Consider the following 26,934-nt stretch of genomic DNA (forward strand, 5'->3'; position numbering starts at 1 on the left):
CTATGAGCATATACGACAGTAGGCCGCTTCTGGACTCCAATTCTGAAAACATAATTGTTTCTAAAGTGATATATTTAACACTTCAGAATTGCTGATCTCTACTGTCTATCTTGTTAAAACAGATTATAAGATCTTTATTACGAGAGCTCTGTCACACTGACATGCCATAAGGCTGTGATCATAATAAGAGATTTGGGATGTTAAAAAATACAAGGATAGTAATGATTTTTGTCCTGTTTCATAAGAAAAAAATTACTTCAGTGACTGCAGCATTTTTCCCAATCTCTTCCCCAGTCTGTCAGTTCTCGTAACTTTCAAGAAATTCTCGTAACAAAGAACCACTGGGTGTCAGAAATGTTAAGTTTCCCCAAACATTGTGGAAATAGGCAAAAATACCAGGGTAAAATGCAGTTATTACTGCCAAAAGGCATGAAGGAGTCAGGCAAGTGCATCAGCTAGGGGCAGGCTGGGATGACCTGCACTGCTACCAAGGCAAGCCTTGGCAGGAGCACTTCTGGCCTGAAGTCACAGGCAACTGCTCTGGGGCTCACCCCTCATCTCTGATGGTAATGAGAATGCTCAAACAGGGCACACCAAGCTCCAAAATACACATCTTCCACAGCTGTCTGTAACACTTGGGACAAGTAAGAACAGCACATCAGCTGCTGCAATGTTTATTAGACATGATCTGCTTAAGCAGCAGAAGAAAATATACCATGGAGATATTTTCCCAGGTTTTACCTTCCTGCTCCTCTTTTGCTTTCCCTGGTACTTACTGCAAGACAAATTATATATATGCAACTTCTATTTTTGCTTTATTCTTCCATATAAATATCTGATAACACTGCATTGCATTAATAAGCTATACTAGCTTATAAGGAACTGCTTTTCAAGTGACCCTCTAAAAAAGGCCAAGCATTGTCCAAGGGGAGTACCTGGGGCCAACCATCAGATCCTAATACACAAAATGTGTCTGTTTTGAGATAGATATCTCTCAGCTTTCTAAGCTTAAAATAGAGAGGACAGGGGGATCTTTACTACAGCAGGTTCCCCATCGGTTGCATGTTAAAGACACTCAGTACGGACACTGTGATTGATGAAGATTAGACTAGAAGTAGACCAAGGCAACTGTGGAGTAGGTTTATCCAGTATATGGACTTAAAATGCCACGGAAACTGTGAAAGGGCATTCCCTGGGTATAAAATACTAGCTTTGTTTATTTCAATTAAGCCAGAATGAGATTCTAGTCTCTATGGCTGTGGGAAGTAAACCGAAGCCAAAATATATTGCTTAGAGGTAGCAACTGAAATCAAAGGGATATTCAGAAGAATATGTCATTACGATATTGCCCATCTCTAGATGACTAAATACAACTGTATATAAAAGAACAGAAGCATATATTTTACTTTCAGATTGGATTCTCCTACAAATAAATAGCAAAAAAACCCTGTTGGTAGTAAGGAGAACCAGACTGTGTGAAAGCAAGAATGTTGCAGGTTCCCCCTAATAAGGAATTGCCCTACAAAGAATATGAGTGGCATGCATCTTTTTTTAAAAAGCTTACTTGTAATAAAAATTTTTATTTAATAGAATAAATTAAAACTAGGAAAGAAGTAGCGATATTTCACTTTATGCGAGGAGGGGAAATTCTGGATTATGTTCTGGAATTGGATTCTTAATAAACGAATGCATTATTAAATAATTATTAATTCAGGCAACTAAAATGGTTATCCTGTAGTAGCACCTCAGTCCTGTATTATTAAATAGATAGAATACATAGGTCTTTCTCCAAAGTTGGGCTTTCATCACCGTAATACACAAATCTTTACTTGTAAATTGGCAGTAGAAGATCATTTGTGGTAATTTAACTATAAAGCAATTAAGTTCTTAATGCACTCTAGCATAAATTTCCCCTACCATTTTCAGCTTACCTGAAAAGAGGGCACCAAATGTTGCCTTTGGGCATCTAGAGGACTACAGATGTGCTCAGGTGGCCAAGAAGGCCAATGGCATCCTGGCCAGTATCAAAAATAGAGTGGCCAGCAGGACCAGGGCAGTGATTGTCCCCATGTACTTGGCACTGGTGAGGCTGCACTTCGAGTCCTGTGTCCAGTTTTGGGTCCCTGGCTGTAAGACAGACATCAAGGTGCTGGAGCAAGTCCAGAAAAGGGCAATGGAGCTACTCCAGCACCCGGGGCCCCTCCTCTTCCCCCCTTCACTGACCTTGGTGTCTGCAGAGTTGGAACCAGCTGGCACTGGCTCTATCAGACATGGGAGAAGCATCTGCCAACTTCTCACAGAAGCCACCCCTGTAGCCATCCTGTATCAAAACCTTTTCCCACAAACCCAATACAAACAAATGAGAAACTGATGATAGATATATTTATGCTTTTTTATATACTTCCGTACCTAAAAGCCTTTAAAAAACTGAATACTACTTTAAAGGATAAAACCCAGGTAACAGAGCATCACACCCTGGAGAAGAAAGAGACAGAGGAAAAATGCTTCTAAATTATTACTGGAATGTTGTCAGAGCAATGATGGACCAAGGGTAAAGTGAGGCAGGATTTGTGGGGAATACTGTTTTTGTTAGATTGAGAGATATTGCTTGGAAAAACAAACTACATTTCAGGTAAATAAACTCTCTGTCAGATGACCCTAAAGCTTGTCAGAACCCTTCTAAGTAAGTATTTTCATTTCATGAAAACTGTTACATCCGCCTTCAAGTTTCCTTCTCCTAACTTCACAGCTAAAGTGTTAACTCGTGTCAAAGAGTCAGCAAAGCAGAAGGTATTAATTCAAATAGAAGCAGACACTTGTTCTTTTATCAGGTTCATGTTCCTGAACACTACAGCAAATATTACCAGAAATTTTTAAGTCTGCACAGTAGAAACAAAAATGACAAAAATTAGCAGCCGTGTAAATTAAGGCTCCTTACTGTTAAAGAACAAAGCAAACAGGCTGGGTAGCTGTCTTTTACCTTTTTTACACTCACATATTCCTTTGCCTCACGCAACAAGACAACCAACTGTTGTTGAACATTATCTTGGAATAAGCAGTTTCAGAGAAGTGTCAATGGCACATTTTATTTTGTACCTAGATTTTTACTTTACACAGTCATATTTTAACCTATGCTCTTAATTAAACTTTTAAATTTGCATCACTGAAACAATAAATATGAAAAGTACATAAGCATGAACTTTGTATGATTCCTCTGACCTGCCGTAATAAGCTTTCTGTCAAAAGTCTCAACTAAAGCAATCCCAAGAGTTCTTCTACACACTTCTCAAATTAACAAGCAATCATGTCTTTTTTCCCCAGTGAACTCAGAGCTGCTTTACTCTAAGTAAAAAGCAGATCATTAAATGTATAATCTCATCCCTAATTCACTTAGTTACGTGTGAAGCAAGACTCCTAATTCATGCCCCCCAGGAGGTCTGATTCTCTCCTGCTCACAATATTGGGCTGCTGTCTAACTTCACATAGCCAGGAGTGCTTTGTATCTTCAATGGGCTGGATAGAAATGTTTGCTGGTCAAAACCTTTCTTTCTTAAAGTTTGTGTAAAACTGAAAGGAGATGCTCCCAAGAGTGGTACCCCTGTAAGTCTGTATACACAAGTCTGGCAATAATAATGATGTTAGCAGTAAAATAGCATACACAGATACAACTCTAAATTAGGAGTACTATAAACTAGTACTGACCAAGCATTGTAAATGATGCCACATTATGATCCCAAGACTAAACACAGGGAAAGTACATTAGCCAGCCACAAGCCTTAGAAGTTAATGTTTTCACTGTTCAAAATTCTGTATGCCTTTTCAACTTCTCAAACCTTGAGACTCAACCAAGGCATATTATTAGGCAGGTATGTTAACAAGAGTTCAAGCTCTTCCAGGCATTGGAACTATGCTCAGAACAGTTTTTCTTTTATGTGTACAAGCTTCTTTCTATCCCTTTTTGGAATAAACTCAATTAAAATCCTGGGTAGGACAGATGAATGAGTAGCACATCCAGCACAGGAAAACATAATAAGCTATTGCCTGAGGCTGGCATAAGAAAAAGCTGGCACAGGCTCTCATGGGCCAGCAGGGACAATAAGCGGATGGACAAAGCAATGATGCAGCAAGTTCCAGCCATAGGAGAGAAAAAGAGGTGAGGTGCTGTCACTCTTTCCTGTTCAGTCTGTGCCACCCCAGAGAACAGGGCTCAAGACTTATTTGGCCAAAAAGAGAAAGCCTATTTGCCATGGCACTGGCTTAACAAATGGGAGTCCTGTCCTTTGGCTTCTTTGGCAACAACTGTTTCTGTCTTTTATTCTTAAATTCATATGCAGTCTAAAGACATGGGCTCAGGTGCTCTCCCTTCCTCCCTCCCAAGGAACCTCCTGTTGCCTCACCTACAGAATCATATCCTTGCTGTTTCTCCAACATAGAACTAGTGGGTGTTTTTGCAGATTTTCCTAATGTTATGACAGCAAGGAACACTGGCACTGAGAACTGGCCTTTACCTTGCGGAGTGGGCAGCCCCCGATGGAGAGGGGGCCTGGCTGCCTCTGAAACTCGGGAGGAAATTGGTCATGTATCCTACATCCTGGGGGAGTGCTCTGGGAAACAGACTATTATTCCACAAGAGAGGGAGTGAGGCACACTCCATGATACCACATGACAGCAGATTCTACTGCTGCTGCTGCTGCATGGAACTGGTCCCAGTTAACAGCAGTCAGAGGTGCTGGGGAGACACTGGGACAGGGTCCTGCTGGGCTTTGGCAAGAAAGGCTTGCTAAATTTAAGGCTTCAACTAACACGAAGATGGGTTTGAGGCCCTAGGGAACTGTGAATGTTGTACTCTGGGGAAACTTCAGCTGTCCAGGGGTGAGCCTGCTTATCAGAGCCCTCCCAAAACATGGAGCCAGCTACATCTAGCTGATTAGTAATGATGAGCTGATGGTAATGACTAATCCCCACTTCAGCACCTACACATGATGAACAGAATCATCTGACCAAACACTGGTATCTGAGCTGTTTGGGCCAGGCTCTTCTTTCAGGTTCATGTCAAGAAAGAAGCATTATTCATCTGATCTACTAAGGATGATTGAAAAGCACCTGGTCCTTCTGCTGAGTACAAAAGGAGCCTGCAGTGAGTTGCTCACATATAGGTATCAGTGTTTAACTAAGGTGATACTGTGCAGGTGCTTATATAAGCATGGTCCACCTGTTTTAAAACAAGGATTATCTGTGACGCTGCGTTTTGCATAATGTCCCATCACTCAAGTAGAGTGCTTAACAAGCTCAAAGAGGACCTAGATCAGACCCATCCAAGGTGACTCGAGGACTGTGCTGCCTGGTTTCTGGTCTTACATGGAAATATGTTCCCAGCAACTCAGAGCTTGGTGTCTTGTGTTGAAGCTTGAGGAAGTATTCGGTATAAAAAAAAAAAAATTGCTGATAGGACGGTGAATACAATATCCATACAGGATAGGAACCATTTTTGGGTGTCACAGAACACTTGATGGTTTGAGAGCTTTCTACTGGCAAACACACAATGCTGGAGGCATCCATAGCAGTGTGCTTCTCCAGGTGGTTTCAGAACTGAATCACACCAGCTCTTGGAATAGATCCTCAGTTTTATTTCCTCCAAAAGGATCTGAGGTCTGGTGCACAACAGCTGCTGTGGGAAACCAATCACACATAGTGAATGGAGAGAGTTTGCTCCAAAACTACATTATTTCTCCAAATTGCTAATTTATACTTGAGACAATGAGGAGCATGTTCTAAATGTAGCAAAAGCGATATTCAAGCTAAAAGACAACTAAGGTAATATTTTTATTTCTCAGATTGACTCTGCGAAATCATTGGTTATTGAAGCTGTTACTGGGTGAGCTTATGTCATGTGGAAGCTTAGAGCAGACTGTCCTAAATATTCCTTTAAATATATGGAGTTTCGGACTATGCTTTATTCAAAGACTTGGGTCAATTCTTAGGCTATCCAAACTATGCTACCGTTAACTTCACTAGCAGCTTCCAACTTTTAAGTCTCTTAAATTATTAACAGAGAGCCCACAGAGGTAGAAAAGACAGACTTGCCTTCCCAAGAGCATTTCTGAAACACAGAATGTCCACACTTCAGGCAAAGCTGGTTTTCTAGGCTCTGATCCAAACCTGTGAGAGCATGTTACCAGAAGTCCAGTAAGACAACCAATTTCCTCACATGAAGTAGGATGCTACAAGCAGAGAAAATATCCCATGCACAAACAAACCATCAAAGCGTAAAGATTAAAGTACAGTTTTCACAAGATGAAAGACAGTTCAACAGACATTACTCTAGCAGCAGGTCAGCTAGGTCAGAGCAGGATGTTAAATCCTGCAATCCATGAGGTATATTTTAAGGAGAAAGGAATCAGATAGAACTGAAGATGACTCACTTGTATAGGAATAAAGACCAACAGAACCAGTCTACTTCTGTGATCCATGAAAAGTTAATTCACATTTTATAAAAAAAGTGTTTAAAAAGAAAGCTTACAGATAAAATCAAGAGAATCAGCCAAAGATTGGAAAATCAACATATCTGGAATTGCTACTCAGAGTGAATTTCCAGTTGAGGCAACATAGACATTTTCTTTGAACATATAATAGATGCTTACATAAATATTGTGAGTCATTTTAGGGGAATTACACAAATATGAACTTCCTATACAGTAGAACATATGTAGATCCTTTTCATATTATTATTTTAGATGAGTCCTTACTTCATTTCATCCTGTTATCACATGGTAGTTACCAATTCAGGTACAGCTGAACACCTGAAAAATGTAGACAGTACTGCGAACCCAACTAATTGAGAAATATCTGAGATACTAAGTTCATAACCATCAAAAATATAAAGGCTGCTCACTGGGAAAATGCGTGATATGCTTGAACGAAGTGCTGACCATGTCAACAGTGGGGACAGGGTGAAGTGGTAAGGGGAAGAGTTTGCCTGGAAGTTATCACAGAGCTAACAGTCACTGATTCACTATGCTAGCAGGGAAAAGCTAAGCACTATGTGGGATAAAATGCTGAAGCACAGAAATACACCACAACTTTCAAGTCAGTTTCCCAGTGAAGAAGCCTTCTCTTTCTTGCATGCAAGGATGAGGTGTTATTTAGTCCCAGGTACAGAAACAATTAGAACATGTTTACTTCCCCTGTCATGTTGCAGTGCGTGAGTTTCCGCAGGATGCTGGAGGAGGCCACCTGCTCTCCCAAGAGAAACATTAGTCTGATCACCTCCTTGCTCCACCCTAATCCCTTTCTCAACAGATTTAGTCACGTCACATATGCAAGCAGTGAAGCTGCAGGAAATGAGCTTCGGCCAGTCCCACACAGGTTTCCACAGCTCCTGTTCACTTCCATGCCGATCTGGCTTTGCTGCTAGCTGTAGCCAACCTGGCTCAGAAGTCCTGTATGCTGTAATCACACTTCCTACTGTCACTGATACACACAGAGTTTAGGGAGAACCTTTCACTTGCTGTGGTAGCTGTAACATAGCTCCCGTGAGGAGGTTAGCTCAGACCAGAAAATCACACTCTTACACTTGACCCTCCCTTAACCTCCTCCATATCCTTCTGGGCAGCAAGCCCCTGCCCTTGTGATTGTTGTCAATCTGCCTTTTCTTTCCTGAAAACTTCCTTTATCTTGGGGCTACAATTCCTGCTTACACAGAATCTTGCACAGAACTCAACCTCTACTTTTAAGCTATTGCTCAAAACTTCTAGTTTTCTCCTGGCAAACTAGGGCTTAGATGTCTGCAGAGGAATTCAGGAGAAGTATGCCTGAGTCCCATGAATCCTAGGTGGCAGTAAGCCCTCTTCTGTACCATTCTAAATCAACAAAGTCACATTTTTGTGGGATATTAATATGACAACACCCTTCCACAAGTACTCCCTCATGAGGAATAGTCTGTTTGGCTGAGCAAATCCTCCTCAGTGTCTCAGGAAAACCTGGATATATGTATCAGTTAGATCCATTAGATTCAACCTCTGCAGGCATTACACTAGCACATGAAGGTTATCTCTCTGAACTGCTAAATAAGCATAAGAAACCTCAGCTTCGAGGTTTCGAGTACATATTAAAATATGTTAAGGCAGGTGCTGAAGGACCTCACTTGTAAAGCTTACAGTGAAACAGGTACCTGTGCTGCTGAGATGCAGTACTTTACCAGAAAAAGTAAGATATGGCTCTCCACAATATCAGTTAGTGCAATACCTACTGCGCAGTCACATCCAAACTTAGATGCTGCTCCCCTTGTTTAAAAACAAGCAGAGCTTCTGGTCCAACTCAACCAAGCTACCAAACTTGCTGTGAGGGAAAATATGAATGTAGCTGGTGAATCAGCACAGGACCACTTTCTGGGTAAGGCAGGCATAGATTTTAAATGTCATCCTCCAACACACCCAACTGATCTACAGTCAGGTTTTCCCAAAGGGAGTAGTTTAGCTAGTACTAGCTATCTTTAGGCTAGTAAAATCTACAGGCTCAAAGGAGATACTCTTTTTTTTTGGATAAAAGACAGTTTCTCACAGACGATACAACTGGGACACGACTAAATGAACAATTCCCTCCTTGACACCGCAGTTCACAACTGGCACAATGATTCTTTACTAGGTATCCAAACACTTCTGAATAATACCATTTATTGAAAATATTTTGAAAATACATTTGCACATTATAGACAATCTTAGGAAATTCTTCACTTTTCACAAACCAGTAGCCAGTGCCTCTCAGTGGGGAATACACACAGTGACATCAATTCTGTCAATAACTATTTCTAAGGCACACATTTGTAAACTCCTTTAGAAAAGTAATGCCATAGGAATACATTTTATATTTCACTATCATTAAAGCTTCTTTTACTAAAGAGATAAACTGGCTGTGTAACCTGAGATTTCCTAGAGCAATGCAAAGCTTCAAACTTGATGTTTAACAAAGCTGTAATAAGGGACATGGTGCCTTTTAATTTTGTGCAGATATTTAATTTTTGATGAATTTTTAAAAAGTCATTTTGCCCAAAACCAAAATGAAACATGACACTCAGAATTCAGAATTTTTCTTTATAGGAAAGTGTGTTCCAGGCATCTGGAGCCCATCAGTTACTTAGCTCAGGTCCAGCTTCTGTGACAGGTTTGATGATGCCCCACTGCTAATGGGATCCAGCCTTACACCCAGTAAAGCACCTCTCGCCTTCCTCTCCTGTCTCAGTGATTCAGGCTCCAGTCCTGGCTTTGGAGGGCTGCTTGCAGTTGTTTGCATGCAGTGGAAGAACTTGTGATTTTTAAATTGAAACACATCATTGTATTCTATTGGGGATTAAGTGCTGTGACAATGGAGTGGTCACTGGATGCAGAAAAACATCCTAGAAAACACTCCAGGTTTGTGACTGGTTCTTCTACAACTTTCACACAAGTGTTCAATATGATTGTATTTACTTTCTCTCTTACAAAATATAAATACAAAACCAGCTTCTAATATCACTTCTGTAATTTTGCAGGTCAGTATTACCAGACTTCCAGGAGAAATAGAGCAAATGAACTTATGTGGAATCAAATCACTTATAAGAGCAAAGTGAAAAAATGTGTATCCAACATTAATTATTACAATCACAAAGAGCTGAAATATAGCAACAATTTTTCATTTGTACATATTGAACAGCAAAAAAAGTTAAAAAAAAAATATATATACAAGCTTAACAGGGAAACAAATCTGAAACAGTTTTCTACTGCTCAAGAATAAGACAATTTTCCCTTAAATGTTTTACTGCATTCCCTCTCACTCCCAAGAACTAATGCGTTTTGTCTTCCTGTTCTAAGGCAAATTGAAACCAGTCAAATCTTTCTTCAAATCAAGAACAGCTGTGAACTAGTGAATTAATACATATTCACCTGAGATCACTCTGAAACATAGAACAAGATCAATAATGATTAACAGCTAAGGTGCACACCTGTTTTGTAACTTTTAAAGAGAAACAGCATTTACACAGAACTGTTTTTGCTACAGGACAGTTAAACTGTCATCTGTAATGAGAATTACTGAAAGCCATAGAGGAGGAGACAGTATGAGAACTGAAAGCAGCTTACTCTTCTACTTTCTTCAATATTGTTTTGTTCCCAAGTTTCTGTAACATAAAAAGAGGGAGGGGAAGAAAAAATAAATGTAAAAAAATCAATGATTAAAAACATTTTCTCTCTAACTCAGTTTATTTCACGCTTATGTAATTTTCACTCAAAGCTGCTGACTGACTCCAAAGTAGTCCTATGGTAAATACTAAAGTAGATTCATTTCATCTGCTTCAAACAGCACAAAACAAAACCACAAAGCTAAATATAGTCTACATGTGTACCCAGCTCTGATTAATGGGTAGAATTAACTACGAGATAAAAATAAATGAACCAATGCTTCTATCCTTCTTTTATATCCAGATTTAGTTTTTTAGTACTTTCTAGAGTAATTCTGTTGAATACAACTGGTATCCACCAGTAACACGTGCAAACAAAATCAACCTGACTACTGATAACCGCTTAAAAGCATCACAAAAGTACATTCATCCACACACTGAACAAGCCAGAGCTGCAACAGTAAACAGAGAACTACCATTCATAAAGCAAAGTAAGGACAAAGCTAAAGGGGCTGTCCCGTACTTTGTGCTGGTCTCAAGAAACATAACCATTGTGACGTTTGGAGGTGGGAAGGATCCAGGCAAGAGTGAAAAGGAACATTTTGCTTACTTATTTTTTGGTCATTTTACAACATGCATCAGTACTGTATCGATATGTACCAGGTCATGAAATCATTTAACATTCTGTTCTCTGCTCTCATGATTTTGGGATGGGTTATTATTTTTAATATGTGGTACATGAGATGGAAAAAGAAATAAACTGAAAATCCCAGAAGAAACTCAGGCTGCAGCCAAGGACTGAACTCCAATTTCTAGCATCTCATGCCTGTACTTCAATCAGGAGATCATCAGGCAGAAATGCATCATTCATGTGTAGCCTTAATTGTCTGTTTGGCACAGCTGCTTAATGACTACACCACGTGAGAGGAATAAAATCAGAGGGGAAAGTTGTGTCGTGCTTACAGAAGTGCTCAGAAAAACATGAATCAGAGTGCCATACCAGCCACAACTCTCATGAATCTGCACAGTGAAAATAGAGTAAGGCTAAGTTTCAAACCCAGATCCTGCAGAGATCAGGTGTGTCATACTGAAATTAAATTTATGGCTACCATGTTTACAGGTTAATAAATAAATGATCCAACACCAGTCTGGCAAAGCCTATGGGAAACAAAGCTATGATTTTATAAAATTCGTTTGTATCTCTATCACTCTGCAGATTAAATCCAAGTACTTATGTTGGGATGTCTTTGTGGTATCAATGCATCAAATGCAAATAAAGGTGAATATTAATGCAAAATAAAAAGTCATGTCTACGTAGTATACTCAAAGTGATTCCAACTTGCAAACTGAAGTAACAAAAAAATAAGACATAATTTAAAAATGTATTTTCAATATATCTTCAAACAGTAACACAACTTGATTTTGTATAGCATCCTACATATAAGATGTACTCAAAACACTTAGCAGACTTTAATATCACAATTACAGAGTTAAGCAGCAGAAGAGAAAAACAAGTGCTACAGGCAAGAAAGAAGACATAAGCTCTCAGATGGGATTTGAAACAAAAGGGAGAATTAAGTTAACTTTGCCTCCTGTTTTAAGTCTAGAAGAAATAAGTACCATAAAGTAGTATCAAAATGATTCAGTTTACCTCAATAGCATCATCCATTTCTGTAATCTCATACAATCGTTTCAGCTTGTGCCAGGATTAGGAAACTCTTTTTCTGGAGAACTGTCATCGCTTAGGTCACTGTAGCTGTCGCTGTTGGAAGCAATAAGCATTCAGAAGGATCTAAACCAAATATTTTATTTCAAACCCTCCAACCCATGATGCATATGATCAACACTTTCCTCAAATGCAACCCATTTCCAGAAAACTTAAGAACATCTTTCTCTAAAGGAATGGGCTTAAGTTTGGAGTTTAAGACCTGACAAGAAAAAATATTCTACCTAATAAACAGTATGCTCAATTTCTTTTTGCTTGGCTCCTGTACATTCATTCTACAGTTTGCTAGTGCTGTGTGGCTACAATCACGATTAACAACATGGAGAATAACAGGTATTCAGAGCAAGAATAAAAGGAATTTCTCCTTTACGATAATCATTGTTTTGACCAAAGAAAAAGTTAAGATAACTTTATCTACTCAGAATTCTTCAACTAACACTTAAATTACAATTTTTGTTCTTCCAGTCAGAACATAAATCATTTTCATTGCACCAATCAATATCCTGACAGTTTTTCCTAAGGTTTTATCCCCTTCTGCTGTTTCCTGAGAGAAGCAGATTGGTTTTCACAGAACAAACAGCCATGCAAGTGATTGTTTTATAAGTGGCCAGAACAGGGAAACAGTAAAGAACAGGAATCACCACAGCAACTGAGAGAAATAAGTGCCCACCAACCACATTTTCAGTCAGCTGTGAAGTCTGTTGGGTCTCCAGGTTTATCTTAACTTGAAGTGCACTTCAGAAGTGCCTCCAGCGTCAACCTACCCCTACCATACTTCATTTCTGCATTCTGCTTTCCATATATTTGAATTTCTCAAAATCAGAAGCCAGCAAAGGGAGCCCAGGGAACTCACAAGTACATTTGAGCAACAGTAATTCTGGTCAGTCCCATGACAATTCAGAGCATAGGTTATGGTTAATACAGTACAGGTGGGGATCTCAGACCTCACACAGCTTTGGGTACCAACTCTACGCCAGCCTCTGCACACCTGTCTTGTCACATCTCGCTTTCACCACATACACCTTCATCCTCCAGGCCAACAGGACCTCAGTCAGGTCATGCTCCCCACCTAGGGGCAGATCTCCTTCTGAGACATCAAGAACGTAAGCAGCCCCTGACTCACCTAGACACAGCCTTATCCATGGATCCCCAGTGACTGCCTGCTGGGTAATGTTTCAAGGGGAACTGTGTAGCTTCATAGCTAGAGATCTTTGATTAAGACTGCAATGTGGGAACAGTGAACAAACTGCACTCAGCTATACTAGTGCTTGTTATTGAGCACTGCTTTGTTGCCTGAATTTCATTGTCTCTTCTTTGAGTGAAAAGAAAAACTAAGAAAGAACAAGTAAAAGATCAGCCTTTTAATAGCGTGGGACAGGCAGAGTGGCACCAGCAGTCACCTCATTTAATTTCTATCTCTGACTGTTAAGAAAGCCTCCCACAGTTACAGCAAGTCACTGTACCAAGTTTTGTATAAAACAGCATATCTATTCTGGCTGTCCTAACATTAAGATTTTGCCTACAGCATTTTGCCCTTTCTTTGCATGACACACATGCTGCTGATGTGGTTCTTACAAAGAGCGTGTCATATCAGCCTAGCGTGAAATGCTCAATTTGATCATTTCACCAGCTGGCAATCAATTACACAGTTCAAGTGAGGAAAGTGTTGTTAACAGTATGATCAAGCATGCCAGATGCACACAGACAAACACAACATCACCGACGCTGTACTTACTTTTTTCTGAAAGTACCCATGGAAACATGGAACAAAAATTCAGTATTATTAAACAGTTTCGTATTTTCACATCACAGCAAAACAGCAAATACCATCCACAGAACAGAGTAAAACTGTGATTGTAGAGAGCTGTGTAATCTTATGATTGCCCTGATTTAAGACCAAAGTCTTCAGAGAATTTTTTTTTAAATTAGCTCTGCTGCCCAGTGACAGTCACAGCTGTAAAACATGCCAGAGCTCTGTATACAGCACAGTATAGGAGTCAGATGCTTAAGGGAAAATGCTCAGGGAGTGAGTGAAGTGAGTGGAGAACTGCCCAGCTTCATCTCTTGAAGGCAGGTAGGCGCTGATTCCCAGCCAGCACTCTCCTCCTAGGTCCTCTGCCACCCAAGGTCACAGGTTTTAGAGGCATATGCCCATAGAAGCAGTCACACAGCACCACATGCTTCCATCATTTCCCCAACTTCTCAAGCCTGCTCCCAGTTTGCAGAAATTAATTAGTAATTATCTTGGGCAGTAACCTGACACCCCCTTCATCTTGTTTGTAACAATTCTTATAACAGTGGAGTCCAACAAAAAGCAGCTACTGAGAAGATCTAAGGCCACTAGATATAAGATCTAACCCCAGCAGCTGTATTCCTTTTTTTTTTTTTGTGAGATTTGCAGTATAAAGAAGTGGCCAAGGAAAAAAAAAACAAAACTCAAAGAGTATGCAGCGTCATTGCACCTAGAAAGTCAGTCACTTTAGTCTTTAAGATGAAGAATTTTGGTCACTTTGATCCTTACATCTAATCTAGCTGTAGTTAATGGAAATACATTCACTGCACAGTGAAATATTAACCAGTACCTAGCTGGTATTTCCCTTTGCTGTTAACGAATGTGAAACTCCTTAAGTTAACGCAGAACACTTCTTAGAACCTAACTGGCATTTCACTTTGCAGTGAACTGCAACGTATTTCCTGACCTGAGCAAAGAAAACATCCTTTGTTGAGAAATTACCTTACAGGGTTTTGTTTTGAAGTTCACTCATCCTCAGATCTCTGTCTTCTAAAGACGTAAACAATAAAAAGAGCTTTCCCCTGCTTGTGCATTATTATCAAATTAATTCCCCTTGCAGATCTTGCTTTTCTACTGAGAGAAGCATCATCATCTCCCTGCTATTCCTCAGTCTAAAGCATGGAAGGAAGCAAGATGAGAAGATTCCCTATTGGTATGGTATAGAAGGCAGCTGACTGCTGGGGCCATATGACATGTAGCTGGAATGCATTACCTCAGCTGCAAAATCACTAGAATTAAGACTCAAGATCAATTTTAAACCTGTATGTTCCAAACAGCTGCTTAAAAGCACCACACTGCCTGCTTTCAGTGTTCTTATTAAGAAACACAGGCAACTGTAAAATGGGTACTCCCCAAACATTCTACTTGTTTCCCTTGGAAAATCCACATTCTTTAGAAACAAAGTATTTGACAGTTTCAGAGGATCTTTTTTTTCTCTTTTTTAATGTAAAATTGACAAAAAACTCATTTTCCAGAAATGTAAGCAATTTAAACAATTGTTACAGTAATGTTATGCCCTGCAAAGGCAGGAGCCAAGCTAAATGCATTTCTTTCTCAGTGCAAATTAAAGATAAATGTAATTAGATTTAGTACAGGCTGTGGTTGTTTAAAACAAACAATTGTTTAGCTTTCGAGAACCCAGCAAAAGGAAATCTGTTAATTATTATCATTTATTTCCTCCCCAAAAAGCTGAATTATTAAAGATATTATAGTCATTAAAACATTACTTAGAATAAATGCATATTTGACCGTGCAATGGTTATAACTGCAGTCACCCATATGCAGTGCACATTTCTATGATCATTATATGGTCAAAAAAATTATATAACATTTATTATGATGATCATCATTATACAATCCTGTGCTTCAACAAAACATCATTTCATTAAGGAATCCCTCAGGACACACCTGAGTCCCCAGTCCCAATCTGCCAGACACCTGCACTCACGTAACTGGACCTCAGATAACATCTTCATCTGAGATACTTACCACCAGCTTCTTACAATCAGTGGAGAGAAATAGGCACTTGCAGCACATAATGTGTATGTGACCCACATAACAATAATAATGAGCTATTTGGCTCCTTGAAGTGCATTTTCATTTAATGACTACAGAAAATGACTTGAGGTGACTAGCTCAGAAGGGTCTTCACTGTAAACATCTAACACTTAAATGACAAAGTAACGGACTTAACCAACCATTACTAAGTGCCACTATGGTTAAGAGAAGATTTCCTTTAAAACTCTTCCATAGTTTTCTCTAAGAGCACTGAGGGTAACAAGAGGTCTTTGCTGCCTGGACCATCCTCACTTGGGGCCTTCCCCAGTGGTGACTGTCACTGGAGCCAGACCCCTTGCCTTCTTTGGAGACTGCAGTACTGACTCCTGCCAGTCCTCTCCCTACCAGGGCAGCTGCCACCCCGGCTCCTGGATTGTCATCTTTTGTGGAGCAGCCCCTCTCTTGCTGCTCTCTTGACAGTCTTCAAATCACATAATTTCTTTCACTTTAATCTGATATGCCTGGATTTGGCCAATGGCAGATGCTATGCCAGATGCATTCTTGATTGGGGACAATGTACAGGGGACATCAGAGATAGCCCTGCCCATACTGCTTTTGTCTTTCATACACCAGAACATGTCACACAGGTTCTTTTCTGTTCTGTTCATAGGTGCTCACCCAAACTTTCCTCCATAGCTGACCTGGGAGATAGCTGGACCATGCTACTGCAGTAAGCTCCACATGGGCAAATTTTCTGAGGTTTCTGGCGGTTTTCTTAATGCACCACTCCTTCTCTTCTCTGGCCACTTTTGTTCCTTGTCTCTGAACACAACTCATAAGTCATCTTTTATTAATAACCTGCCTGAAACTCAAGAGAGTACTCCATGATGGCATTGGATTGGTGCCTCACATTAGTATATTCACTAATGATCTACGAAAATTTCTTTTGGCAGTAGTCATAGCTGCCCACACTTTCTCACCTAGGAACATCTCTGACTTCCTACATTTTCTCCCATCTATTGAACATTTGTGTTTAAATTATTTATCTTCAGCTCTTTATCCTCTTCCTCCAAAGATGTCACTATATTCAGCACAGATTTCTAAATTCCCTACATACTTTTATGTTATTTCTTTGTTCTGAGCAGTGCTTTCAGCTCTTATTTAAATGGCATTATTTGCAAACATAATTAATGCACTCTGGCTTATTCTTGCAGGCCATTAATAAAGGTGTAGGTTGAGGACAAAGAAATAAAGCCTGCTGATGCTAAACTTGCTATGGGGAAAAAAACCCCAAAACCAACAAACCAAAACAAACCAGCAACACGGCTTTATTGTACATCAGTGATTCTGCAACCCATATTACACTGTTCCTAAAGATAAGCCAGTTTTTATTATTTTTTCCAAATGAAACTATGTAAGACTCAGTAAAAGCCAACAACATTATATGTGAAGTTCCCCTCTTCATCCACTAGTTTTCTATTAAACCCTTCTGTTTTCTCTTACAAAGCAGTCTATTTGTGGGTATTGTATGCTTTGAGAGTCTCATCTGGATCTAGTTTTCCCTATCCTTGAAAATGAAACATGTAAACTGGAAGCCTCCCACCTGCCTCACTTCTATATGAAATGGTGCCTTCAGTATTTCCATGGAAAGATGTGGAAAAGGTCATGATCTAAAACCATTCAACAAGGAAATGAAGTGCATGGCTTTGTTTGATGGCTGGGCACTCATGGCATAAAGCATGAGAGGCTGAAACCACAAAGGCAACTTGGGTGCCCAACTACCACTTCAGGTAACTAAGTAATAGCTCATCACTGAGTTACTCTGATCCTTTGCTCAGTTCTCGACTGTCTCTATACATACCAAAGCTTCTGAGAACTAAGTTTAAAACCCCTGAAGATACATTCCAGTCTCAAACTAGGTATGGTCATGCCCATGTGTGCCTATGTCTCTACCAGACTAGGCCTCACAAAATTTTAAGAGAAGGTTTATTCACTTTTATTTATTTAGGGCACTCTCCTGGGAGTTGTAATGCATCTTTAAATTTACTACTAGCTTTGCTTAGAAGCTAGGGCTTCTGTCCAGGTGTCAGATGTTCTAAAACTGCACCCTAATTATGGGGCTGTTAAATGTTTTGGGGTAATGGTTTCCTGTTAAGACTCTCATGCTGAAATACATATTTCCTTTTGTCTCAGGACTTCATCATTACCTCTCCTTTTAGTGTTTATAATAGCCTGGTTTAGGCAATCTGTTCAACTTGCTGATCTCCACAAATTCTCTTTCAGGTTACATCTTTGCTCTAGTCCACAGCATGACTACAGCTCATGCAGGCAGTGCTAGATGAGTTGTGCAGAAAAGCCTCTCCTCAGATTTCTCTCAGTCTTGCTATGACCTGCCTTAGCTTTACAGCTCAGTGAAATCACAAGCATTCTGGGGTTTAAAGGTTTACTTTGGAAATCCTTTCCACTCAGCAGGTGGACATCTTAATATGAGTGGGTGTGCTGTAATTAGCACTGAAATTCCCTTCTGAACATTCTTCCCTACATAATGCTCCTCTTTTAGCCTCTAAATGTTTTTCTATTCCAGTGCTCTTTCTCAAGACACAGGGGTTTTGCTTGATTGCTGTAAATGGTAAAATCTGTAACTTTATATATAAGTGTTGGGGTATGAATGTCTTTGCTAAATGTTTAAGGTTTGGTTGGAGTTTATTGTATGAACGTGAAGAAAAAGAGCTGTGTATAATTTTTTAATGATTAATTCAAACAAGTCTAAGTGTGGCATATTCCGTAATTGCCAAAAATTAAAGTCAAGTTTAAATAGCATAGTTGCTATAATGCTAAGGGATTTAAATTAGCAGGACATGTACAGATCACTCATCAAAAAAAAAGTAGTTTTTCTTTATCTCAGAGATAAATAGTTTTACCTATGGGATGAAGCAGTGTGAGAAAAGATATTGGGACCTCGGAAACAAGATCAAGAGTGAGGCAGAGAACTCACAAAGCGGGAAAGACAGAATATCACTGTGGTCAAAGACTGCCCCTTGCCAAGCACCACAAAAATCTGACCTATGTATTGCATCAGCACAGATTTTAAAAGGTAGCTAACATTATGACCACTTATTACAATGACAGGCTAAGGTAATAGGAATATTTCAATCAAGCTGTACTTTGCAGATCAGAAATAATAATTCTCTCTGTATGTACATTATTGCACAACTGGGCAGGATGAACAAAGATGAAATGCATTTATAAAGTCAACTGATATACCCATAAAGGAGTAGGTTACCAAACCAGATTGGTCTGGTCTGGCTTGGCTATTTTCCATTACTACTCAAACCTGAATAAAATTTCTATTTCTCAACAAAACGACTTCATTTTAATAGAACACAGCACTCGAGGGGAGGGGGGGGGAAGCAGCCCAACCCACAAAACTAATAAGTTTGGTGCCATGTTTAGAAAAAAAGTCAATATGCCAGAGTTGCATCAGTTCAGCATTACTATTCAGTCATTTTTTTTCATTTTTGTTATTGTGCCCTAAGTTTCCTTCTGACCGCTTTATTATTCCTATTACAATACAATTGTAACTGTTTTAATATCATTGAAATAAACAAGAATTAGTTAACACTGGCTAAAAAATACTGCTACATTCAACAACCCAAAACCTTCGTGTCCAAGAGAATCAGGACAAAGAGTTTTAGTTTAGCTGAACCATCCAGTTTTGATCTAGATCCAAACGCTTCCATAAGTCTAAAGATACCCCAACTGTTTTGTTTCAGGCCTGTCTCTGCAAGATAGTATTTATTATTTGGCTACTTCAAAATAAAATTAGTGTTTTCATTGTTGTTGCTATCATCATTCAACTACAACTAGGTAAGAATTTCACTTCATTGCTTGATTCTCTAGCAAACCTCTTTCCCTCAGAAACTACTGTCAATGGAAGCTAGTACAGGAGGCCACCAGCTTCACATGAATTTACTGAAGGTTTTTTACTTCTTTCTGATTATAATGTGGGGTTATGGCTTCATCCCTAATAGCTCCTGAAAAGGAGAAAGTCAGGAACTGTGTTTTCTGCTACAGGTTATTTTAGACCAGGATTTATGACAGGCATGTACAGAAACAAGTAAATCAACACATGAAGAACTCTTCATCCTCTTCCGGACTTCTGAATTGAAGGATGGGATAGTCCCTCCAAAAATGTGACTGTCAAACTGCAGGCAAGTAACAAAGAAAGATTACCTTGGAGACAATTTACATCCACGCTGAAGGTATGCATTGAGTGTCCCAGTTGCTGCTAGCAACAGTCCAAGGTATGGAGGTGAAGGTTTCATAGGTCTTGAGGAAAATTCTGGGTGGAACTGAACTCCCACAAAATATGGGTGATCTACAAGACAGATGTCAAAGAAAATTACACTATATAGGAAGAAGATACCAGAAAAAGTTCAAGAAAAAAAAGTATATTGAGGATTTCAGACAGGTGTTCAGAAGCCAGATCACTACATGTGAATTTAAGGGTAAGGCAGTAGGAAACTTAACTTTTTTTCCACAAAAAGCTATTGACAACAGAGGCAGAAAGTTAGTAAGGCAAATTAAGGAAAAATCCTGTGATTCAAAAAAGCTGAATAATAAAGCTGTACCAACAGGGGGTGGGGGGGAGGGGACGGGGCACACGAAGGAACAGTCACAAAGTTACAATCACCATGTTATTTTCATCATAGTTTTGTTTCCAATATATATTTATGCATATATATTCAGAACAATATGCTGCTTCATCTTCTCTTAAATCTTCAACTCTTTGTTTCTCACTCAGAGCACCCTTTTACTAGTGCTTTTGCTTCCCTTCTTTCTTCTTCAAAATTGTAAAAAAGAATGTTTTTGTACTCTTCCATGCTGAGCATCTGTTCCTTCTCTGAATATTGTTTTAACCACTTCTAGTGCCAGGACATTAGACAAAACTAGTTACAGACTTCCTCTGGTTCTACATTTTCCAAAATAATCCTAAACATTCAAGGAATTTCTCTGCAGCACAGAGTAGGTGGCAACAAGAAATCAGGGATTTTCTTCTAGGAAGATAAAACTATATGGTCTAGTATACTGTTCTTCTCTCTGCTGTTGTATCTTAAAGAGCAAAGGGATCCTAGATTTATATCATAACTTCAATGACAAAGTACTAAATAGTTCCAAAACCTAAAAGCTTTGCCTTAAGCTATCTGGTGTACTGTTATTTCTGTGCTTCTGCTCCAACCTACCCTATTCCTTATGATGACTGTTTTTCTTTAGTAAACAGAGTCTCCTTGCAGCCCATTATGAAATAATTCCAGGTTTTACTGCTGCTTTTCTTCTTTTCACAGTAACACGCAATTTAAAAATTCTGCCTGATTTATTTCACGATGTTCTCTGTAGAAGTTGTTTGATGCAGGGCAAAGTAGCCTCCCAACACCACCATGTGTAACGGAGGCAATCTGTCAGGAACAAACTAACCCAAGAACACCCATGACTGTTAGTAGTTTAAGAATTCACATGTATCCTTTGCTCTCAGATTACTCTCTATGGTGCAGCTGCTTGACATTCCAAGTAGGTGTCTATATATCAAACCTGGTTCAAAATTACAACATACCATGGAGTATATAAAATGAATTCTCAGGTGTATCATGCAACAAATAGCACTCCATAGGCTAATAATGTATTCTTATGATGAATTTTTGTTTCTATATATGGAGTTTATCTTGACCAATGGCAATTAGGGGTCACATAAGAACAGAAAAGGAAAAAAAATCTTGTAGAGTAGCCTACATCTTCAGGTGCCTGATACTTATCTAGCCAACAGTGACTTAAGAGCAAGGAGTTAACCAAATATACATGCAAAATCAAAAGGATGGTTTTGAAGAACTACTCTGTGTACCAGTGAAAAAATATATGCAGTGTAGGTCCTTTTTATTTCAGAATCTTTTAGAAAAGACATCATCTTACTTAACAAAGTAGTCCAAATCTACTAAACTTCCGAAGTGTCACTCATCTCTCTGAATCACTTCCATGTAAGAAAGGAGCTTGCTTTGTAGTTAATTTTCACACTGTTTTTCAATGATTCTAACCAGCGGGTAACTGGAAGAGACACAAAGTAACTGGAAGGCACCTTGGGAGGCCTCTATTCCTACCTTCTGTTCAAAGCAGGGACATCAGGGAAATCAGGTTGCTGACAGTTTGTCTAGTCAAGCTCTGAAGGTCTCAATTGCAAGGATGAAGATTTCACAGCCTCTCTAGGCAACATACTCTAGTAATGGTTTATACTTTGGTTATATTGTATGTATACACATTTCACATACTCAAACAAACTGAACACATATTAGTTATTGGGACCTGACTAAGAATATTTGAGGGTCCTTAGGGAGCAGGGCAATGTCATTGTGAAGTTAGTTTTTATCTTTACAAAGCCAAGGCGATCATGAGAGGTCCCTGATGACTAGAAAAAGGCAGTTACCATGCCCTTCTCCAAGACAAAAAGAAGGATCCAAGGAACCACAGAACAGTTAGTCTAACCTCAGTTTATGTCGAGATTATGAAACAAATCTTCCTCCAAGGCATTTCCAGACACATGAAGGACAGGAAGAGAGTTTAGCACAAGCTAAAGAGAACAGTCTGTCTTTGGATGCAGGGAAAGCAGTAGCCTTCCTTAATTCTGACTTCAACAAGGCTTTTGATATGGTTTCCTAGCATATGGTTGGAAGTTGTGACTATGGGTAGACCACAAAATGGCCAGACTGCTGCATTCAAAGAGTATGGATACCAGTCAAGTTTTTGGACATACCCAAAACTTGACTGATAAAACTCTTGACAACCTGACCTGTATTTGATTGTAGCCCTGTGTTGAAGCAGAGGGTTGGAGAGATGACCTCCTAAATCACTGAATGATTCTACACAGCCAAATCCCCCTGAGCTAGAATTATGACCTTTTGGAAAAGGAGCGTGATTGTCCCTGATAATCAAATACATGCACAACCCTTACGAAGTGTTAAGACTTTTCCTAACACACTCTTAATTTTCACCCATTGTAATACACAGATGGAGTCAGCAGTATCCCCCAACATGATCTTGGCTGTTATGACAGCTTAATATCGTGTCTGCATGTCATTTAACAACCTATAGTTTATACAGTTTTAACATGGAAAAAGTGCTACAAACAAGACACTCACTCTCCAGTTCAATAATTTCCATTCTGTTCCCCTCCGTATCATGGCCAACAAATTTCAAACCTTTCTCTTCAAAGCAGTGAGTCAATTCTGGGTTCACCTGATATATTGAAAATAATAATAATTGTTATTCTTGGATTTAACAAACAGTAGTAGTTAATAGTAACTTAGCATGCATACAAGAATGAAAAGAATTGAGAAAGGACTGGGAACTCTTGCTTTCTTGTTTTAACAACTCTCCAGTATAAATTTGTAAAAGTGTGCATGCTTATTAAATAAAGAGATTAATCAGTAAGTTACTATGCAACATTCAAAAGACTAAAGCCAGGGTCCCTTCTGCTTGCTGTCCTCCTGATTCTGAGCAGCTTGCATTCCTCCTTTTTCCAGTGGCCCACTAGACTAGGTGTAGAGACTAACCTCCCCTTTGAACACTGCATTTCAGTGGTTATGACACAAGCTGTGGTTCAGCTCCTCCTTCAAACTGAGAAGCTCTGCAGTGAGCTGTCTCATGCCCTCGATGATGCTCTAACCACTCAGTTAACATTCCAACTTTGAGCACATTTACCACCATTACATTCTCCCCCCACGTTTTAAGGAAACAACATTGTCTGAATCAGTTACAGCATGCACACATCCCATACTTCAGGCCCTTCTTGAGACACTGATGGAGTGAGGCCCCTTCTGAACTACCTCAGAAATAACTCTAGGAGTCCACTCCGTGTCCTCATGACAGTATTTTGAAAGTATTTGGACACCTTTTCCCACATGTTCACAAACAGAGGAGCGGACACATAACAAGGGACATACACAACTGGATGGTAGGAAGCAAGTGATGTGAATTGGCCTCTGAGTTGTAGATGTCTGAAGTCTGCCTACATTTAGACCATGAAAGAATACGCACTACCTAAACACAGTCTAAGCCTTTAGCCAAACTGGCTAGTGCATTTAAGGATTACAAGCCTTTACCTTCCAAGTGTTTCACAAGAAACCAAGCCAGGTAATCTCTGATACAGCTCTCCAAGACCATTTTGCTAGACACTGCATCTTCTCCAACCCAGAAACAGTACCTGACATTATTCCCCTCTGTTGAACACTTCCAAGAACACCTCTGCAATACTGTATCTACACTCAGGCTCCTCAATACAAGAAAGAGATTGAAAAAATATTGAGAGCTCATAGGAAGTCCAATCAGAATGGTTAGAGGCCATGTGCAACATGGGAGGAGAGACTGGACGAGCTGGATTTGTTCAGCCTAGGAAAGAGAAAGCCAAGAGTGGATCTCATGGCTGACTTCAACTATCTAATGGGACAGACTCTGCTCAGAGATGCACAGCACATAACTGAGACTAAAAAGACAAACTACTCAAGGAATTCTCCTGTTAGATACAAGGGCGTTGGAACAAATTGTCAAAAGATGTTGTGGAAACTCTCTCTTGAAAGAGATTCAAAATAAGATGGAACAAAATCCTGAGTGGCATGATCTAATTTTAAAGTTGGCTCAACTCCAACAGGGAGCTGGACCAAAAGACTTCGAAAGGATCCTTCCAATCTAAATTATACCATCTGACCACTACTAAATTTTGGTTTATGCTTATGTAAGAAAACTCCCATCAGCTTTTTTCTGCCTACCAAGAGAAACACAGTTTGCTCAAGTTTTAACTTTTGAGCATAAAGTACATTAGCAGCGCTTACCTCATATCGATGCCTGTGTCGCTCCTCTACAAATGCTTCATCACCATAAAGCTTCCCTGCATATACAACAAAAAATAAATTTATGCTAATGTGTTGCTTTAATAGTTGTTACAACTATTTCTTGTAATTTAAACCTCAAAAAAGTCACATGTAAAACATAACAAGAAACTATTAATCTCACTCCAGCTTTCTGTCTTTCCTGAGTGATGACTAGATTCTTTTAATTTAGCATTACCTGAGTTTATTCAGGATCCCTATTTCTATTGACCAGAAATACCTTAGGCAGACTAGAGACTAAAGGACATGTTTAAACTAATTTAAATTGTAAAGCTCAAAATAAAATTAAAAAATGTTTGAGCAAAAAAGCAATATAAAATCCCCTCAGGGTTTTACAACAGTGGTACAGAAAACGTGCAGGGAAGGAAGGCTTTTAGTAGCATCTGTTCCATTTTAATAGATTATGCATGGCAGCTGGCGTAATACCTCCAAAGAACAGAGAATATTGTTTTTTTCTGTTTTCCTGATCTCATTACCCAAATGACTCTTGCAGTCCTCTGTGTAATCTGGAACACTCCAGATTTCACAGCAATAAGGAATAAGTTAGAAGTATGCAGTAAACCAGATTATAATCATATCTCTCACTTACAATCACGGCTCAGACTTTGCTCTCAATTTACCCCAAGGTCATCAGAATTACTACCTTGCTGAGGGGTTGGTACAAGAACTAGACTGCCAAGAACATTTCCAAAAACTGTAGAATGACAGTATTGCAATTTTATAAGAAGTGGTGCATACATTAATTTTAAAGAACCATCTCTTCAAAACCATTACTTTCATTCAAGTTGTAAAGCATTAGAAAGTCAAATCAGGTTTCCTGAGTAAAATACCAGAGTTTTTTATGGTTCTTTGATAAATATTGTCATCTAAACAGTTCATAATACTGGTCAAGAGTTACAACATTTGTTAATTTTTATTAACTTTTCTAAGTGTTTGGGCCGTAGAACAACTTGTGCATATCTATATCACACCTAGGCAAAGTATCACCCAAGTCAGCGAGATCACCAGCATGAGCATTCTCTAGAAAGGCAGATTTTTCATTAAATGCACACATGTATTACACTTTGGTCTCCTGCTGAAGTAGGTGTCATTTTAAAAAAGTTCAGAAGGACGCATTCCATAAGTTCAACATAACTAAATATAGTAATAGCTCAGATCAATGTCAGGCGCAGGGCAATATAAGAAATATGGCCATACGTAATCAATGAACAAGAAACTACTTTTTTCACATTTACAGTATCATTTATATTACTCCTGTATAATGGGCTGATTAATATGAGACAAGTGTTACTTCAATTTCCCAAAATTAGACTGTTTCCAGGGCTGGGCTAGGCCTAGGGCAGTGCTGGGGCAGAGACTGGTGTTAAGGAGGGCCTGGCTACTAGAGAACATTGTCAAGACAGGTAAGGACTAAGGCAGCAAGGCCATAAGACGTTTAAGGCTGAGGTGCACTGGCAACTCTAGGGAAGCAACATTTAGGTCTGGGAAGAGTGTAAGGGGCAAGAGTTTGGGTTAGTTCTACCAGAAAGCTTCAGGGGTAGGATAAGAAGCCCCGGCTCACACATCTTATCAGCTCATAAAGAAAATAGGAAGAAAGCACTCTGATTTTCCCAAAAATATAATGAATTAAACTACCATGAAATGTATTTCAGTTATCTCAACATTGTCCTCATTGTTTATTTAAAGCACTGGACTCTAACTGACAGTTTCACTGGGAATTACAGATGTCTCCCATTTCTTTTTTACATTCCAGTCCTCAGTAAATGAATATGGGAACAGGATCAGAGTGAATGAGCTCAGGGAAGTTGTCACCCAACAGCTTGCTTGAGCTTATAGTCCTTTAAAAAAATGTGCTTTGACATTTTTGCTTTTCCATGTTACAGAGCTCCAATTCAAAGGGCAAGTCATAACAGCAGAAAAATTACTTACTTAAAACAGAATTTTCTGTTTTGAAAACAGTCCTCCTCTTCCCCAGTCTCATCGTTCCCCCCATATCTCCAGGATTGTGTTCTGGCATGTCAATAACCTGTAGAAAAAAGTTGTTCAGACGTAGTTTCATCCACCAGATAAAAAAACCCCAAACAACAATTGCCTAACAGGTTGCATAGATTTGTAAAAGGCACCTTTATATAGTTTTCCACCAAGCATTCCCAATTATTAATTCTCTTTGTTTTTTGTAATGCTTTGTTCTTCAATAATGGCACTGTAATAGACTGAGTATATTAACTAATTGGTGAAAGACTTTTTCATTTAATGTTAAAATCAAAAAAAGCAAGTTACTAATCTCTTAATTTAATTTTGAAGTGGAAAAACGTCTTTCTTTTAAAAAATATACCAA

General features: G+C 39.1%; 1 protein-coding gene across 4 annotated transcripts in view; it reads right to left on the reverse strand.

Annotated features, from left to right (window-relative positions):
- Nucleotides 1–8,655: 8,655 nt before the first annotated feature.
- The window catches only part of CTPS2 (CTP synthase 2), a 64,238-nt gene continuing 45,959 nt past the window's right edge, over nucleotides 8,656–26,934 (reverse strand). For 2 of the 4 annotated variants that reach the window (XM_017812312.1, XM_017812310.1), the window contains 7 exons: nucleotides 26,526–26,622; nucleotides 24,540–24,595; nucleotides 22,851–22,947; nucleotides 19,900–20,044; nucleotides 13,612–13,617; nucleotides 11,802–11,912; nucleotides 8,656–10,150 (listed from right to left, as the gene is read on the reverse strand). In XM_017812312.1, the coding sequence (XP_017667801.1) occupies nucleotides 11,843–11,912; nucleotides 13,612–13,617; nucleotides 19,900–20,044; nucleotides 22,851–22,947; nucleotides 24,540–24,595; nucleotides 26,526–26,622 (471 nt within the window). In that variant the 3' untranslated portion in view covers nucleotides 8,656–10,150; nucleotides 11,802–11,842. The remainder of the gene's footprint in view (nucleotides 10,151–11,801; nucleotides 11,913–13,611; nucleotides 13,618–19,899; nucleotides 20,045–22,850; nucleotides 22,948–24,539; nucleotides 24,596–26,525; nucleotides 26,623–26,934) is intronic. The other 2 variants (XM_017812311.1, XM_017812309.1) reach the window with 1 other exon arrangement.

This window comes from Lepidothrix coronata, unplaced genomic scaffold, assembly GCF_001604755.1.
Source record: "Lepidothrix coronata isolate B3197 unplaced genomic scaffold, Lepidothrix_coronata-1.0 Scaffold35, whole genome shotgun sequence".
NCBI lineage: Eukaryota > Metazoa > Chordata > Aves > Passeriformes > Pipridae > Lepidothrix > Lepidothrix coronata.